At 35.4% G+C, this 19,988-nt stretch overlaps 1 protein-coding gene across 1 annotated transcript in view; it reads right to left on the reverse strand.

The window, feature by feature from the left end:
- LOC111155313 (piccolo presynaptic cytomatrix protein) overlaps positions 1-19,988 on the reverse strand; it is a 418,957-nt gene that overhangs the window by 199,906 nt on the left and 199,063 nt on the right. The window contains 1 exon segment of the mRNA XM_022515457.1: positions 4,513-5,223. Coding sequence (XP_022371165.1) covers positions 4,513-5,223 — 711 coding nt within the window.

The following is a 19,988-nucleotide window of genomic DNA, read 5'->3' on the forward strand; positions in this document are numbered from 1 at the left end:
TTCTTGCAAAACAAAAATCACGTCATAAAGATAATAACATAAGAAATACACAAACACATGACAAACACAAAACTAAAGAAGCTGACACTCATCATATTATTACAAGCTTTTCATCAGCCACATTGCAACATAAAGGCAACGATGACCAAGTTAAACCAGATCTGACAGTTTGCCAAAAACGCCTGCCTTTATCAGGAAACCTATTGGACATCTGTATTGACGTCCATTATTGCCAATACCAAACCTTGCCTAAACACAACATGCTTTAGCACCATAGCAAGCGATATGACACCATCACAAACTTCTAAAATTTTCTGCAAATTCTAGAACTTCCCCAACTTTCAATAAAATGAAAAATAAACACTTATAATCTTCTTTTGATTTTTCTTATTTGATAATAAAAGACAAAAAAAAAGTCACACGTCATCTGGAGAAACTTGATATATCCAGCATGGAAAAATGGATGAAGTAATATGTACGAAATGATATGGTGACAAATGAAACTGTATTTTTTTGTCAGCAAATATTGCTGGAAAGAATAAATAAATAACTAGAAGGTTTGGGAGAAATTATAACAAAGTGAGTAGCAAAAGTTTTGATAATAACAGAATCAAAGTGTAGATATTTTTAATATTTTCAGTTTAAATACTATTTCTGCTTAAGTAATACTTAAAGTGCTACTCTAAGCCACCAAGTATATTACCTACTGAAGAGTTGGCTTTTTTTGACTGAATTGTTATTTTTAAAAGGGTAAGATTACAGAGATATCGGTATCTGTGAAATTCATTTACTATATCTGGTGACAAGTAGGTCAGAATAGGACAGAGTGACTCAGGATTTTACGGATGTGATGTATGTTTTATAGAGATGAAACTTAATATCTTGAAGACTATCTTTAATGACAGGGATAGTGGGGGGCAGGGAGAAAGGTAGATGGGAGAAAGTAAACCCTAGTTATCAGCAATATGCTACTTAGTAAGTATTTAGTAAAAAATAAACATAAAAATATAGAAATAAAAAAACTCAAACATAAAAATAAAAGGAAAATAAATTCTCTTTAAGAGAATTATCATGTGAAAACAGCCCTCTGAAACAGAAATTTGGAAATCTTGTGATTGTGCTATATAAAATGGCATATGTCATTTTTAAAAACTGTCATATCTGCTCCCTTAACAAATTTTAAAAAGAGTATTTTAATCTGCTTCTAAGCCTTCCAGATGCGGAACTCCAGCGGGGCTTTAAAGGAATTTGTGTGTGTGTGTATATATACACACACACACACATATATATATTTACATATACATATATATGTAAATATGTATATATTAAATTCCTCATTTTCTGACAGATAGCAAGAACAAATTATTGGTATCAGGGAAGATTAACATCTGTTTGTGGACTTTTCACAATTAAAAAAATTATTTTCAGGGGCACCTGCGTGGCTCAGTGGGTTAAAGCCTCTGCCTTCGGCTCAGGTCATGATCACCAGAGTCCTGGGATCGAGTCCCGCATCAGGCTCTCTGCTCAGCAGGGAGTCTGCTTCCTCCTCTCTCTCTCTGCCTGCCCCTTTGCCTACTTGTGATCTCTGTCTGTCAAATAAATAAATAAAATCTTAAAAAAAATTTATTTTCAGTTTCAAACTAGGAGAACACGTAGCAAGATTTGGCAAGTACAAACTCTGATCCAGTCCTTTTAATTCTGATATATCCTTGCGGGTTATCGTTCTTGTTATGGATGGTCATTAAAACTAAACCTCAAAATACCAAAATAAGCTTAACTTAAAAGATGAAATTCAAATAACTCTATCATAAAACTTTAGACCAAGACTTTTAAAAATGTTAAAGCACAATCAATGCTCTCTCTAAAATACTATTATTAATCATATTTTAATGTGATTAAGGTGATCAAGTGTATCTATATTAAATAAACTAACAATAATTTTAGCTTATTTCACTGATTTATATTATGTTTTTGTGAATGTTTTCTATTGTTGATAATATATTAGTAAATAAGTGTATACATTTGATTCAGAAATAAGTACATACATACCAAGGTAGTAAAATAAAAGAAAAAGTAGTGATAAAAGGATGTGATAAAAAGATAGTGATGAAGGTGTAAAATAAAATTAAAAAGTACATTAATAAAATATTTGGCTATTTCTTGTTTAGATTCTTTAACAAGCAATGGGAAATCATTAGCAGTATCTGAGTGACAGAGTTAAATTATGTGAAATTTGGAAAATAATTCTCTTAACTCTAGAAAACAAATTGAGGGTCATTGGAGGGTAAGTGGGTAGGGAAGGGGGTAACTGGGTATTGACTATTTAGGAGGGCATGTGATGGGAGGAGCACTGGGTGTTATACAAAACTAATGAATTATTGAACACTACATCTGAAACTAATGATGTACTGTATGTTGACTAATTGAATTTAAATAAATGAATAAATAATAAATATTCTTTTGTAATAAAAATGTTATTTTTATTAAAAATGAAAAAGTAAAATGAACATTTGTCATCTTCTATTGAGGTCATTGTAATAAGATAAAACTGCCACGCATAAGTAAACAAAAAAAAAATGATCTGACAACCATATATACGGAAGTAGGGAGAAAGAGCAGGGAGCAGGCACGGTGACATAATTAGATTCCTTGAATCATTAGTGATAGGTCATGAAGGCCATCATTAGGAGCATCCTTAGGAATAGGCATCAACAGACAGGAATGTGATAAATTGGATGCAGAGAGCAAAGGTGGGCAGGTAAGAAGAAATCTGAGAGTACTCAAAAGGGTAGTGACTGGGAGACTAGAGACGAATGAATGATATTGTCATTACCAGAAACAAAGTCAGAAGAAACTGCTTCTATAGAGAGTGGATGAGATTCGAACAAATGAGTTCCGGTTTACAGTAAGGCTTTGAAGCAGAACTCAAACTGGGTATTTGAAAACACAAATCTGATACTCAAAAGAGGGCCAGGAGGGTTGCAGGTAGACTTAAGAATTGCTCATGTGGCTCCCCTAAGAACAAAGAAGACAAAACTCAAACCAAAGCAAAACACAAAGAAAACCTAAGCACATAGAGATTAGGAAAGAAAGCAATACACAAAGTCAAAGTACAACTCATAAAGCATGAGCAGAAAGACAAAAAGAGAACAAAAAGGGAAGGGTCACAAAAGCCAGGGGCACTTCACAAACAGAGAAACAGCCAAAGACACCAGGTTTTGCCAAGTGGTTAGCTAGGAGAAGCAATGGGTGGTGGTCATGTTACTAGATCCAGCCATTGGAATAAAGAATATACAGGCACCTGTTCTGACTCTGATACACTCATTCATGTAATGAAGGTAGACCAGGATGTACTTAATGAGTGATACAACATGTATCAAAGATGGGTTAGTAACCATGTGTAAAACCGAAAACACCAAAAAAATGGTCTATAGATTCTTATTAAAGTTCTAATACTAATTTCTAATATTGATAAGTCATTTTTCTCCCTTCAAGTCACTGCTGTTATTTGTGAGGTAAAATCATTCAACCAGATATGATGTAAGATCTCATGTAGTTCTAAAACAGAGTTCTTCTAAAAATGACATTATTGCTTGTACAGATAGAGGTTAAAATGGATACTCTTAAAAGTTGCCACTAAAGAAAGAGAACATATATTATTCCAGATGATGCCAGGATTATAAATAATCCTTCAATAATAAACACATTAAACAAACTCCAAATAGAGTGTGTTATATTAAAATCATGTTAAATACTAAAATTAACTTTTGTCCTGAATTTTAGCCACACTTTTTTTTTTTTTTTTTTTTGGCAATTGCAGTTTAATCATTTTATGGCTGGTGGCTCCTTAAAAGGCTTTCAAGCAAGAAGAAACATGTTGACTTGCTTAACCCAGTGACTAAGTGAATAGAAACTTATATAAAGACACATATTATTTTTTTATAGAATTTTTTTAAAGATTATTTATTTATTTATTTGACAGAGAGAGAGAGAGAGAGAGAGAGAGAGAGATCACAAGTAGTCAGAGAGGAAGGCAGAGAGGGAGGGGGAAGCAGGCTCCCTGCTGAGCAGAGAGCCTGATGTGGGGCTTGATCTCAGGACCCTGGAATCATGATCTGAGCCAAAGGCAGATGCTTAACCCACTGAGCCACCCAGGTGCCCCAAGACACATATTATTTTATATTAAAGGTGGATACTGATTTTATGTTCATAGAAGAGAGGAGAAGAAACTTATTTAAGAAACTCTTCTTATCACTCTCCAGAATTCCAGTAAATTATCAGATATGCATAAAAGCAAGGAAAATAAATTTGATACTTATGCTTTATTTAAGTTAGATCAAGCTGTCAGAAAGCCCAAGTTGTTCATTTCAGCAACTGTTACACATTTCCAAAAGTGCCTCCAATCCAAGGCTTGCACTTACATAATTACCATTAAGCGCGCTCTGTACTTAGGTAAAAATTCACAAATTTCATATATATAAGACAGTGCAAAGACAGGAAAATGTAACTTACTGTTTTTTCTCTTCCAGGTTCCACCCGATCAGGCTTTGCTGTGCCTGCTGCCTGTGGTTGTTCTTTCATTGTTTGAGTTGCCTCATCGTCTTCCTTGGGCAAACTTGGAGGCGGGCCAGAGGGTTTATCTTCCATTTTGGTCTGTGGTGGCATCTCCTGTACTACCTGTGGAGTCACTTTGCCTTCTGGCTTTTCTTCAGTGATTGGTACTTGAGTTTTAAATAAGTCTTGTTTCTGTTCCGCTTCTAGAGCTGATGGTTTTGTTACTGGAGGTAACTTTTTGTCTTCAGGTTCTGGCTTTTTTTCTTCAGAGGTTGGTTTCTTTTCTTCAGGAGGTGGCTTTTTTTCTTCTGGGAGTGCCTTTTTGTCCTCAGAGGGTGGCTTTTCTTCTTGAGGGGCTGAAGTTTTGTCTTTCTCTAGTTGACTCTCTTGTTTGTGATCTGTGGTCACCTTTGGGAGAATCTTTTCAACTGATGGTATTTCTTTCACTTTTTCTGGAACTATTTGCTCAGCTTCTGTTTTTACTTCTTGTTCCTTCTTTTTCATTTTTGCTTGGGGGGGCATTGCTGCTTTCTGAGATGGTTGTTCTGGAGGCACGGGCATAGGAGAGGCTTTTGGTCCTGAAGGTGTAGGTGACATTTTGCCCATATCTCCGAGCTGTCCTGATATTGCTCTCTGGGTTTGGCAATTTAAACAAAGCCATTCTTGAATCTGCAAAGAAAACAGCAATGAACAGATTAACTATATTATAATGGATCTGTTTTGATGCCTATATTAAGTTAACAGCTGGTAATTACTAGTTGCTCTTTTGTATAGGGAGAAGGTAGGTCCTTTTTTTCCAAATCAATGAAATAGTGACTTCTAAGGAAGACTGCAAAAAGACTATTTATAATCTAAAAATATGAGGAACCCCTAGAGATTGGCAATTCACTCTCCTCACCATAAGGAAGAAAAAAATATATATAGCATTAAAGATGGAGCTGGGGTTGGGGGGAGGCTATGTGGAGTCAGGGGAATATTCACTTTTTTGGTGAAGAATCTGCATTTGTTTCAAACAGAGTATTTTGGAGTGTGGGGGCTTCAAAATTGGTATTTCATATATTTACACAAAAGTAATTGACAGACAGAGATCACAATTAGGCAGAGGGGCAGGCAGAGAGAGAGGAAGGGAAGCAGGCTCCCTGCTGAGCAGAGAGCCCAATGGGGGGCTCGATCCCAGGACCCTGGGATCATGACCTGAGCCGAAGGCAGAGGCTTTAACCACTGAGCCACCCAGGCGCCCCAATCTCCTATCTCTTGATGTGGGCCAAATGTAGTTCGATCTACCAGAGTAGAACTTCACAAAGTACATGAAAAGTTTTCAAGAATCGTTCACGCATAATTCTCTATCTGCTTTAGGGCTGAAAAATAATTTTATTCTTAATAATATTCACATTTCTCATGCAACTGAGCAAGACACAATCATTGGCTCAAATTATTTGGTATCTTTCCCCCAGAGTTTTTTGAATCGCTGACTAAAATAGTTCCTTGAATTTCTGCTTCTCAGTATAATCCATGGGCCATTTGTACCAACAGCCTGAGGTGGTCATAAGACATGCAAATTCCTAGGAATTCCTAAAACTGTTTTAGCAGGATCCTGGGAGTTGGAGAAGGAGTAAATAAACTGGTTAATTCTTGGTTGATTCTTTTGTAAGCTAAATTCTGAAAACAAATCTCTCATAACACATACAAATGATGGCATGGGAGACTGATTATGTTAGACTAATAATATTGCAGAATTCTTCCCTTATAGATATATGCTATGTTTTTCTTACCTTATAAATATTATAATGTAAGAGCTAAAGGCTATACATGTAGCTTCTAATTGTTACTTAACAAATACCTATTCTGTAAAGTCCAAGGTTGGAAGGGCATAGAAATAGTATTGTATTCATATGTTGCACTGTTTTCTGAGTTCAGTTTCAAGCTGCTTTCCATACTGGATCACTCTTTCTAGTTACAGGACTTAAAACCATTCATTGTTCTAGAATATTATTAGGGATCTAAGTTTTATTTCTTATTTCAGCTTCTAATTTCATTAGAGATATAAAAAAAAAGTTGCTTAATAATAATGACTTAGGAGCACCTGGGTGGCTCAGTCAATTAAGCATCTGCCTTCGGCTCAGGTCATGATCCCAGGGTCCTGGGATGAGCAGGGAGTCTGCTCATTGCTATCCATCTGCACCTTCCCCCTAACCCCCACTGGTGTTCTTTCTCTCCCTCTGACTCAAATAAATATTATCTTTAAAAAAATAATAATGATGACTGTTTTACAACCTGTAAGCCATTACAATTCTTATTTACTTATCTAAAAAGTTAGGACAAAAGTCCATTATTTAATTTTTGTAAAATGTGGTCTATAGAAGTATGAGTTACAGGTTCATTTGCTCTTTTCTGTGTACAATCATCCAATACCAATTCTCTTCTTAATTTCAGGTCTCAGCAACTCTCAAGTGAATGGTGGCTTCTTTGTATCAGAACTTTATAGAAAAGTCTTAGGAAAGAAACTGGTTTGATTCCTTGTGTCAAATAGGAAAAGCTCTTTCCAGCCCTTCTGCCCAATAGTCCCCGGAGTGGGCACTTCCAGAGTCCTACAGAAAATCAACCTTTACCTGTGTTGTGGTTTTAAAAACCATGACTCAGTTGAGTCACATCAGAGGATATTTTCATCCAGAACCTGCCATTTTTTAAAAACAAAAGGGGATGCAAAAGCAGCATCACTGCTCTTTTGTCACACGGATTCTAAAAACCAAAAGCAGGTGTGCTTTAAGCATTCTTGGCAGGCCAGGTCCTAATGTAAAGAAGTTAGGGAGTGTTTTATATACCAGGAACACTGGTATCATTACACTGCAAATTTTTATCAAAATAATAGTGTGATTCTTTTATCTGAGTCTTCGGAACAAAGTTGTCATCTCAACATCTTATAAGTAATAGCATATGATACCACAGTGGTACACAGCTCTTGTTAAAATGAAAATGTGTTGAGAAAATAAACAAAGTGACTATTTCAAAGCAATATACTCATTATTTTCACATATTTAAAACTTAGGTAAGAGGATACAAGGTATCCTCTATTTAACCTATAGTGTCACAAAAAATACTTCATTTTTCCCAATTTAAAGTAATGTTTGATAAAACTACAAGCAGTGATAACCACACTAGTATGGTCTGCAAGGCAAAAGGAAGACAATGTCAGTCTAGAAAAAAAAAAAAAAGGATCTTATCCCGAGAGCATCACTGGCTAGATTAAACTTGTGTTTTCCTTAAATTTCCTTCCTTATGCAGTTAAACCTGATATTTTTATACTTGGTCTCTCAGTTGCATGACTGATTTGCATTTGAAATAAGATTATTGAGACAAGTCTAATTCTTTTGACTTTACACTTTGATTAACTGTCACCAAAATTCATTTGGGGGCGCCTGGGTGGCTCAGTGGGTTAAGCCTCTGCCTTCGACTCAGGTCATAATAAGTCTCTTTAAAAGATAAATTAAAATTTAAAATAATTAAAAAATTTTTAATAAGATTTTTTTTAAGATTTTATTTATTTGACAGAGAGAGATCACAAGTAGGCAGAGAGGCAAGGCAGAGAGAGAGGAGGAAGCAGGCTCCCCACGGAGCAGAAAGCCCGATGTGGGGCTCGATCCCAGGACCCTGGGATCATGACCTGTGCTGAAGGCAGAGGCTTTAACCCACTGAGCCACCCAGGCGCCCCAAAATAATTTAAATTTTTAATTTAAATAATTAAAAAAATAAACTAAAATTCAAAAAATAAAATAAAAGTTTAAAAAATTCATTTGGAAACCGAATTTGCTGAATTTACATGTCAAATAATAACAACATAATTCACTTATGTATCTACTCTGTATATATTTATTTTAGTTATATCTATGGAGTACATATACCATTGAGCAAGGATATGTGTAAAGTTTATTTCATCATGGAACTTGCATTAAAGTAGGAGGACTAAGATACGGGTTAAAATAAATATATAGTAAAAATATATTTACATATAAGGGAAATGGAAAGGATATAATAGTTTCAATGGGCTTGTCTGATGAATTTGTTTAGAACATACGGAATTTGATAATTCATGAATCTCAAAGGAGAATTTTTTCAGCAGACAATTAGAAATGCTGAATTGGAAGACTCATATATGTGTCTCTTCTTTCTGCAGCTCTAGAACCAAAATTAGAATGCCAACAAATTCAGCAAGCAGAGGAAGTTATAATATCAATAAGGAATTAAAAAGGGGAGGAAAGTACAGTAATACCAAAATTTGCATATTTCTTTAAATATGCAAAATTAAATTTTATTAAGAGAGGGCATATGAAATGGCAGAGGCTAGGGTAAAATCAAAAGTAGAAATGAGAAAGGCCAAAGTGATCAAATTTTAATAATGAGTAAAGTGAGTGAAAATTAATTTTCAAGGAAGTTCATTTTGGGCATATGGGTTATTTCCATTGTCATATTACCGTTAAATACAGACACAATTAGTAGAAAAGTTGGCTTCACAAGTGACAATTTAGGAAATACTCTACAACCACGTAAGATGTAAAAATCTGTAGTTCACAATTTTTTTTGCATTCTTTACCAAAAATAATCCCAAAGATTTTTGTATCCCTGTATTCAGGGATTTAATTAAACATTTCTAGGTCCAAAAAAACATTATCTGCCCTCTTAGTTTGTCAACAGCCACACTACTAAACACGCATCAGGTTTCTAGACCAGTTAACAATCTGGGGATAAAATAAGCAAGATGCCTAAATTATACAGAAATTCAATGCGTAAATGATCACTGTCCATATATGGTTCTTACCACCTGAAAGGATGTTACCACATGTAGCATTAACTCTTTCTGCAAATTGCAAAACACTTGACTATTCATTGTTTGTGGTAAGGCTAAACACCAACAGAGTTACAGCTTTATCTTTGAAAATAAAGACAGTAAGACGGGGTGCCTGGGTGGCTCAATTGGTTGAGTGTCTGACTCCGTTTCAGCTCAGGTCATGATGTCATAGTTTGTGAGATGGAGCCCATCAGCCCTGCTCCACGCCCAGCAGGGAGTCTGCTTGAAGATTATCTCCCTCTGTTCCTCCCCCTACTCATTCTCTCTTTCTCTCCCTGTAAATAAGTAAATAAATCTAAAAAAAAAAAAAAACCCAGCAAGACAATCAGAAAATACATATCATGTATATATATTTATATAAAATAAAGCCATTGCTGTTATATTATTGGGTTTACTACATAGAAAATACAAGAAAATACATAGGAAAATATAGTGCTTATGGAGGCTTTTTTTTTTTTTTAACTTACAAGTCATCGTTATGGATGCTTCCAGACTATTTCCATTTCATTGGTTTCACTAGGTTCTTAAATTATGTTTTATTTTCAGTATCCTATAAATATCTCCTAATAGTATAAAACATAAAAGATTTTATCTATATTATTATTAAATGTATCAAATACATTCAGAAGACTCTGTGAGACCAATCACCTTTTAATCTAGGGCTTCAACATTAATAACCTGGATACCAAATTCATTTCCAAGTAGGGGAAATTCTGATAAACAAATAGTGTATAAAAAATAACTCCATGTCGATCACAACACACTAAAATGTATTCAATTGTCAGCTGGTGCATGTTAATAGAATGCATTTATCTTAACATCCAATCATTAGGGCTTGTTCAAAGCAATGCTCCACAAATCCATTAATCTTATGAGCAAAGTAGGAAATGAAGGCAATAAAAACCCAGAAGAGGGACGCTGCTGTGCTACTCAGCATTTTTCCATCAATAAGCAATTTGCTTTATATAACATTTCAGCTGTAACTATAGCAACAATACCATTAAGGAAAATCTCCAAACTTCAGGCCTATTTATTCCTTTTAAGTATCATTTCAGAAGCACGATAATAAGACCTGCAGCAGGTTGAAAGTTGGCCGTTAGACTTGAAATGGTAGAGAACGGATGGCTGCAAAGCCTGCAGGAGACTTCACAGTCATATCTGAGACGTCTTCACCGCATTTTAGCACGAATTTTCATTAAAAGACCAACCAGGCGAATTTGGAAGCTCAGAGAGTTTCCACCAACAAGAGTATGTAAGGAGAGATTACATACCCACTACTCAAAATTCTGTAAAGGAAAATCAAGCCATCAAGGGAACTTATACTCAAATACCTTGGAGTTTCCAGCCTACTATTGTCTTTGAGTCAACAATAAACATTTTACACAGGTTTCTGTTTGTCTGTTTATCTGCTTCTCACTCAGAATGTTATTTTTTTCAGCTAAAAAATAATTACACTGATGATCTGTTTAGAAATCACTATTTACTCACTAACAGGCCCCCAAAATTGGGAAGCAATGTTACCTGCAACTGGTCACTGGTATCAGTCTCATCTGTAGTCTAGGATGAAGGTGTTCTATTTATTGAAGGTATATATATATGTATATATATATATTCTTTTTTTAAAGATGGTGCTTTTAAGATTTTATTTATTCGAGAAAAAAAGAAAGATAGTGAGAGAGAGCACATGTAGGGGGTGGGCAGCAGCAGAGGGTGAGGGAGAAGCAGGCTCCCTGCTGAGCCAAAAGCCTGACACAGGGCTCAATCCCAGGACGCTGGGGATCATGACTTAAGCCAAAGGCAGACGTTCAACTGACTGAGCCACCCAGGTGCCCTGGGCCCATACACTCCTACAATTCAAGTGGACATTCTGAAAATCAGATTTTTTTGGTTTAAATTTCTAAATATATTTCCTTTGGTTATTTGTAAAAGGGAAAAGGACTGAATTCACAGTTGGTGCACTCTTCATTTTAGATTACACAATTGGTTCCTAGACTATACAATCAGGATATTAGAAATCTGTGATCATTCATGAGATTGCACTTTACAAGTATATGCAATGATGTATTTGTGGTATTTCTATTCTTATTCTGTCGCTCCTAAAAATGAATGAGATGTGTGTCAGCTCCTCTTATACTGTTTTTGACTAGAACGTAGAGCTTCCTTAGTATTTTTGTTCCCTTTACAATCAATGAAACAAGAAAAACTCATATCCAAAATACGTAAGTGAATGATTGAGGTTACTCCTCACTTATTTTCTGTGAAGATATAAGAATTACATCAGAATGTATTAGAACATAAATAGTCATATAAAAACAAACAAAAAAACTCCAAATAGGCTATTTAAACATTAACTTCCAAAGGAATCATTGAACGTTAAGGGTAGGAATCAATAATGAAAGCAAACAGAATACTGGATATTGTTATGAATTTGTACTGGGGTTGTTCTGCCTAGGTTGAAACTGATCTGTGGTCATGTCTTTCCTCATCTCTTCTTTTATGTGGATGCTTATTTCTGTAAGACCACATACCCCCATACACCCACACAAAGTATTTCACCGATTTGAGGCTCTTAGTGTAAGTTCCTATATAATGTAAACTATATTATCAGATATTTCCATAAACAGCAACATGCCAACTAAAATCATGTATACTACTTCAGGGATTAAAACTATATTTAGATTAGAATTGCAAACTCTCAGTTGACAAGCTTTTTGTGTCCATTTTTCTTTGACTAAACCAGAATCATTTTTCTAGTCATTTTCTCATCACAATTCATATGTATTTTTCTAAACTAAGAAAGTAATCTCTGAGTGTTTCATGTTTTAAATGCCATTAAATAAATAACATATACACACATGCATTAATTAAAATACCTCTCAATTACTACATTAACACAATTTTGACAAAACTTGAAAAAAATCAGGGGCTTCCTTTTAGAAAGACACATATATTTATGTGTATACATATATACACAAATACATATATATACATAGAAATATACATATATATATATGTATATTTCTTTGCATGGGTAAGAACTACATAGGGCTCATTTCCCTATAATGTTTTCCTTCTTTCTTTCCTTCCTTCCTTTCCCTCCCTCCCTTTTCTCCTTCTTTCTTTATATCTGTATAGAGGGAGCAAGACGAGTGAGCTCACTGAGACTACTCTTTGACTAAAAAAAATCTATCTGATTTGGTTCAATCACAGGGATCAGGGTAAGTGATCTCCCACCAGTGTGTATAAAGGACAACTCCAAAGCCACAGCTGTTTTCTCACTGGTAACCAATGATGCAAACTTACGGGTAATCATACATAATTATTGTGTTGTCTTTAGCTAACTCAGCTCTAGCAAAAACAGAAGGCTTAAAGAGAAGGCTCATCTTTGGACTCAAGGCATTACTATTTGCGATTAATGGTTCTAGTGTACTACACTGACAGTTATTTATGTAAGTCTGGTATAAAAAATAACCAACAGTTTAAAAAATGTCATTTATGTTATATGGATAGCAAGTTCATTTTTTAAATAATCAGTTCTCATCCCTCTGCTTTTATAAACTTGTATTATATCCCTATTACAAGAGGTGGGTATTTATTTTGCATATGTTAATTAATACATCAAAGCAAAAATTACCTTTTAAGTCTAATGTAGTTACTAGTCAGCACTACAGGCAATGAGTAATTGAATTTTATAACAAATTTTGAAGATGTTAACACACTTCATCACAAAGGAATTTTGTTAAGATTACAACGCTATATGCATTTGGAAGATAGATTATTTAAAGCACATTGACTAAAATCTGTAGAACATTTTATAGGATAAACAAAAACCAGCCCCAGTTTTTAATTTAAGCATCACTGTGGATATAATGATCAAAGACCAAATAATCTCACATATGAGGGAGACTGAAATGTACAGGAAGGGGGTAGGCACGAGCGGACGATGGAGAATGCATGTAAAGTGGGTGGGGCGACGGGGCAGTGGTGAGCCCTTCTACAGGACACGGTGCGGCCCTGGAAGCCCTTTTTGCAGGGGAGAATCAGTGTGTTGATTTTGCAAGGCATAAACTTGTCTAGGGTGAACTCTGTTTCCAAAAATTCCCTTCCCTAAATGTTTCCCATTATAACGTGACGCCAGAGACATCTGGTGTGAGATACGGAGGGCAGAAGCCAACAAGCAGCCACGGTGCTTTCCGCATGCTCAGACAGCTAGAACAGGGTCACACGTACTATTGGCAGCTCACACATGTCACACACTGCTTAGGACAGTAGGCAGGCATACAGCTGCTCTGTTTTCCTCTGGATTCTTCTTCAGCTTTTAGCATGGAGACAGTGAGAACAGACAGGGTTCTGGGCTGTCCTCATGGGTTCTAGCTGGTCCCTGCTCTCCCCTCTCTTAAATTCATCTTTCTTTCCTTTGCCTGACCTCCAACCTTCAATCTTCAGTAGGCTTTCAGTGATCACTTACTTAAGATCATATCCTTACAACAAAATCCTTATATAGATTCTATACTTCCTAATGGTCTGTTTCTCTAATTAAAGTCCAAGTAATAGAATCACAGTGAGTCATCTGTTATTCAAGGAATGATGATGTATTACATTTTTATACAGTTATGTCAGTATGTGTGCAAAGTAATTCCAATAGTCTATTTCAGATCTTAAGTTGCATGGCAAAGAAAGTACACTTAACTGGAATTCAAGAGAAATAGGGATTATCTTTGGTTCTGTCAGTGTGACATGCATAAATAGATTATCTAGAAGTTTTTATTTTTTATTTTTTGGGGGGGTTAAAATTATGATAAAAATTTTTAAAAGCCACCAAAAATAATTTGTGACATAAATACATATGTGTATAGATATACAATGAAAAATTTTAAAGGGTTGAACACCCATGCATCCACTGATCCCTTAAATGGAACACAGACAATATTATTAGAGACTTTTGCTATCATATCCTATTCTGTACTCTCAAAGAACAACCACTATTTTAATTTTTGTGTTGTTTTACATTTTTATGGTTTTAATATGTGTATATTTATATACTTTTTACTCTTGTGTATTTTTGAACTATATATAGTTTTGTGCATTTTCCCCTTTTATTCTTTTTCAGTGAACACTGCCTAGATACAAAAATGATCAACAAAATATGTGTGGGGCATAAAAAAAAAGTTTATAATGAACACCTGGGAACCAATGATTCAATTAACAAATGGAATACTATCATATTTGAAGCTTCTTTCAAACTCACCTCTTTATATCTTCCTTCAAGTTAACTATCATCCTATCTTATCTGTCTATAATTACGACATTTTGGGCATAGTTTTACCCTATATGTTTAAGTCCCTAAACAATATATTGCTTGCTATTGAGTATTCTGAAAAATGGTACCTAAATTTCCTTTCTGTTTTTGAGTCTCATTTTAGTGTCAGAGTTTTAAAGTGTTATTTTAGATGGACAGGTAGGTAGGTATGTAGATATGTAGATAACCTTCCAAATCAAAGTATTTCCTCAAAACCAAACTATGGTGCTATTAGCTAGTACTGATGATAATGATAGATAAGTATTATGTGTAAGACCATAGCTAGGGGTAGCCACCATGAGAAACTAGAAAATACGTGACTCACGTGAACTCATTCAACTTCATTTTTAAAATTTTTTTAAGATTTTATTTATTTATTTGACAGACAGAGATCACAAGTAGGCAGAGAGGCAGGCAGAGGGGTGGGGGGGAAGCAGGCTCCCCGCAAGGCAGAGAGCCCGATGTGGGGCTCGATCCCAGAACCCGGGGATCATGACCTGAGCTGAAGGCAGAGGCTTTAACCCACTGAGCCACCCAGACACCCCTCAACTTCATTTTTAAAAATATTAGAGACCCAACAAAACACATCTGTGCCAAACTCAGGTTATGAACCAGCAGTGTACATTCTCTTCACTGGACCAGCTTTTAATTAAAAACTTAGTAATGACCCTACAATCTGAGTGATCAAAGATTACTGAATTGCTATGAAGCTAATTTTTAAAAAAGTAGAATATGATTGTTCAGATATCCAAAAATAGAGTTCATAAAGATTTGAGCATTCTATTTTTAGATAGCTTTTGGCTTCATGTTTAGTAACTAATGAATATTGAGGGATCTTAATAAGACTTCAAAGTAGTGTTATTCAGTTCATTCACAGAATATTTACTGCTTATTTGCAATGATTTTCATGTTATTTTAAGTGCTAAATATTGCTAAATATATATTCGCTGTTAGAAGGACCAACATAATTATATAAGAACCAATAAAAATACATTAAATATATATTCATATATGATTCATGTATGATTTATAGATGGAAAATAATGATTATAGAGTCTAGGCTGAAACTAGTAGAGATAGGAAAAAAATTCAAATTTAAGTAAACAGTCAAGAAGGACTTAGTTTCTCAGTTATGGCATGACTATAGGCATCTGTTTTAAAGCTAGTCATTTCTTCAAACTGTTCTTTTAATGGCAGCCAATCATAGACTTGAGGATCCAAGTCTCTTATATTAAACCTGAACTCCATCTGTATTTTAAAAATATATAAATGGATAACATAAGTACACACATATATTTTTATTAGACTACCTGTTCATGAAAAATATTTGAACAATTGGAAACTATCATCAAACATTACCTTGACTAGTCTGATATCCTGAAAGACTTTTTAAGCATGTAATTTCTGATGATGATGCCATAACCAGTTGCGTGACTGTATTTTATTTAATGACGCCGCTATTGGAAAAATATTCTAAATACAACAATGCAAACATAAGTCAGGAGGTAGATACAAGGGAAGAGAGAGTACTGAAGAATTTAAAGTAGTTTATGTAATTCCATAAATAAAATATTATCCATTATTTCACTATCTGGTATTCAACAATGTGCCAGTAATGTGCATTATACATTCAGACGTTCAGGACTCAGTCTCCAGCTCAACATTATACTGCTGCCAGCAAACTGGTGTAGCCCTTAGAAGCCTGAAGACTCATTAGTTATTCACAGAATCCAGGGAAGAATAGACATTTCAACTGGGTTTAACTTTCATGTGTGTTGTTGTCTCTGGCTTATAGCCAGTAAGGATGGGCTGCAGTGAGGAGGGGCGGAGACTGGATAATATAGGAAGTCCAACTGGCAAAGATACTAATAAATATTAGGCAGCAAAAACATACCATTAGCCTACTCATTCATGCAATGAATAAACTCGTAATTTTAGAACTCCTCTCCAGTTTAATGGACAGATAATAACAGAAAGTAAATACTAGCCCACATAAACCAGATTTTTAATAAGAGACATAAGTTCAATTGATTTCCTCCTAACAAACAAGAGATATTGATGGATGGATGCTAGTAAAAAGATCCCAAAAGCTTTACAAATACCATCACCCAGAAAGACCACTGGACAAAATCCCAGAACTTAGTCTAGTCTGCATATTTTCATCACCTAAGGGAGCCCAAGACAGCCCATTCAATCCTTGTTATCCCTCTCTCCACCCACTCAGATCTGCTCATTGTTTTCTAGACAGTGAGAATGTGACGCCAGGGATGAGTCAGGAGTGAGGGGAGAGGAAAAGGAGAGGGTCTTGCCAGAGACACATAGAATGCTTAGTTTTCACACCTGCCCATACTGGATCTCTGGATCAATGTGGGAGTGGTATTTCCAGGGATCTGTGGTGTCCTGAGGCCCTCGGAACACAGGAGAGGCAGAACTGCTCCATGAGGAAGCCAGCTGGATCTGTACTGCCTGCATTGCTCAGCCAAGTCAAGTGATTATTGAGTCAGTAAGTGGTATGATTCTTTTCCATCTCAAAAAGAATCTGACCAAGAAATATACCCTAAAAAAAATCAACACCGCTTCCAGAACCTTTAAGTGTGTACACTGTGCTTGGCTGAAAAATAGGACTATAAAACAGAATTCCCATTTTTAACAAATAACTGATTTCCATTTAGCATATAACTTCCTCCTGAGGCTGCTTGTATTTGAAGAGGACAAGCTTACCCTGAAGGAATGACAGTGCACTGCAGAGGTTACAAGCTTGCAGATGACCAGGGTGGCAAGAAAAGAAATGGAATGAAGGAACTGACACTGCCCAGAAAAACTGTCCTAATTTACACAGAACCTAAACATTTAAACATGGAGGAGGAACAGGTTCTGGGAGCCAGTGAATATATTTATCTCATTGACTCCTGATGACAATCAGAGGAGAGAATTTCTACAATCACATTCACTATACAGATAAAGAAACGGAAGCATAGAAACTCAAGAGTCACTTCATGATCAGTATCTAAAGCTAGTAAGTGGCAGATCTCAGAGAAGAGGTCACAGCTTGTACATCTGGATTTTAAAGAATATAAAGGATACTTAGAGCTGAAGGTGGGATTTCCTAGAAATGACATACAAAAGAAGATAACAAAAACCAGATTCTTGGAAAATAGTTCCACTTACACAAGAAGGGAAACCAGCAAAGCCAAGTAAACAGGATCATTCAAGAAAGTGTGTGTGTGTCGGGGGCGGGGGGGGGGGGATTGGCAATTTTTATTAAACTCCAGTGAAAAAGATGAGAATTTCAAAGTGAAAGGCAACATTGCCAAATACTGCACTGAGGTTAAATGACACATATTTCAAAAAGAGTGGCAGACCAGTCTCTTTTCACAACTTAACCAAGTACTCTCTTTATATATTTCCTCCTTGATTGCTTTGTCCCTCTCATCTTTGCAATAACTTTTTTGATGTTTCTCAAGTGGCCTACATAACTGACTATAAACAATTGTTTTACCTGTGATTAAATATATAATTATACCTAAAACAATAAGTTATGTTTATTACATTGCTTCATCTTTATGTGATGAGTATAAGCATTTAAAAACACAAATGAAGTGAAACCTTAGAATTCAATTCAAGTGCCGTGGGAGAATATTGCTTTGAATGAGATCAGATTTTGAAGTAGATATTTATTTGTGAGATATAATTTTTTGCCATATAGAGTATTAAATGATTAGACTTTATGTAAACTGTATGTTACTATAGAATGAGGCTCAATACTTTTTCCTTTCTTTTTTCCTAGTTTTTAAAATGGACAGACTGGTTAGGATGTAAATAAACAATGAGAATATCCTAAGTGCTTTGTATACTGATGCATACATGGAAAGCACCATAATTTTTTTTTTTTTAATTCCTGGAGAAGCTACTGAGATACCATACTTTACTCAATTAATTTATCATTCCACATATTCTCACCAGATATTGTATTGGGTGACCTCTATTAATACAGAGATTAAATATAGAGTTGTTTATTACAGAGAGTCCAAGGTCTAGAAGAAAGAAAGAAAACACTGTCTCAGTATTCTTTTTTTTTTAATTTTTAAGTTTTTATTAACATATAATGTATTACTATCCCCAGAGGTACAGATCTGTGAATCACCCTGTTTACACACTTCACAGCACTCACCATAACACATACCTTCCCCAATGTCCATAACCCAACCACCATCTCCCTACCCCCTCCCCCTGGCAACCCTCAGTTTGTTTTATGGTTTGTCTCCCTCCCGATCCCATCTTGTTTCATTTTTTTCCTTCCCTACCTCCCAAAACCCCCACATTGCCTCTCAAATTCCTCCTATCAGGGAGATCATATGATAATTGTCTTTCTCTGATTGACTTATTTCACTCAGCCTAATACCCTCTAGTTCCATCCATGTCATTGCAAATGGCAAGATTTCATTTCTTTTGATGGCTGCATAGTATTCCATTGTGTATATAAACCACATCTTCTTTATCCATTCATCTGTTGATGGACATCTAGGTTCTTTCCATAGTTTGGCTATTGTGGACATTGCTGCTATAAACACTGGGGTGCACGTGCCCCTTCAGATCACTACATTTGTATCTTTAAGGTAAATACCCTGTAGTGTGATTGCTGGGTCAGAGGGTAGCTCTATTTTCAACCTTTTGAGGAAACTCCATGCTGTTTTCCGGTGTCTCAGTATTCTTATTATAAAAACAAAAGGTGCTCCGGAAACACAACGAAGATGGGATCTATGTAGAGTAGAGGATAGTGAGAGTCAAGTAAAGCTATTCAGAGGAAATGACAACAGGTCTAAACTATGAAGTAGTGTTAGCCAGACAAAAAGCATGCTCAGCTGAGGGGCAAGTTTAACAGTGAATTTATTATGACCAGAAAGGAAATGTGTATAGAAAGGGAGTAATGACTGTAACATAACAGATGCTCAAGAAAAGGAACTTTGCTGTCTCACACTGCCATAAATTATCTTATACCCATACTATATGTATCCCAGACTACTACCTTTACTTTGTGGACCAGGCTAAAAAATATTCCAAACCTAAGATATTAAAACTTTCTTGATTTTTTAAATGAAAGCAAAAATAGAAATTTGATAGTTCAACTATTACACTTAGCATACATTCAGGGCAGCTGAATCCTCATATTTTATTTTATTGTATTTTATTTTATTTCTTTAAAGAAGACTTTATTTATTCATTTGAGAGACAGAGAGGGCCTAAGAGAGAGCAGGAACAGAGTAGGAGGGAGAAGCAGCCTCTCTGTTGAGC

The sequence above is a fragment of the Enhydra lutris genome, unplaced genomic scaffold, assembly GCF_002288905.1.
Source record: "Enhydra lutris kenyoni isolate GAN:26980312 unplaced genomic scaffold, ASM228890v2 scaffoldscaffold40, whole genome shotgun sequence".
Taxonomy (NCBI): Eukaryota; Metazoa; Chordata; class Mammalia; order Carnivora; family Mustelidae; genus Enhydra; species Enhydra lutris.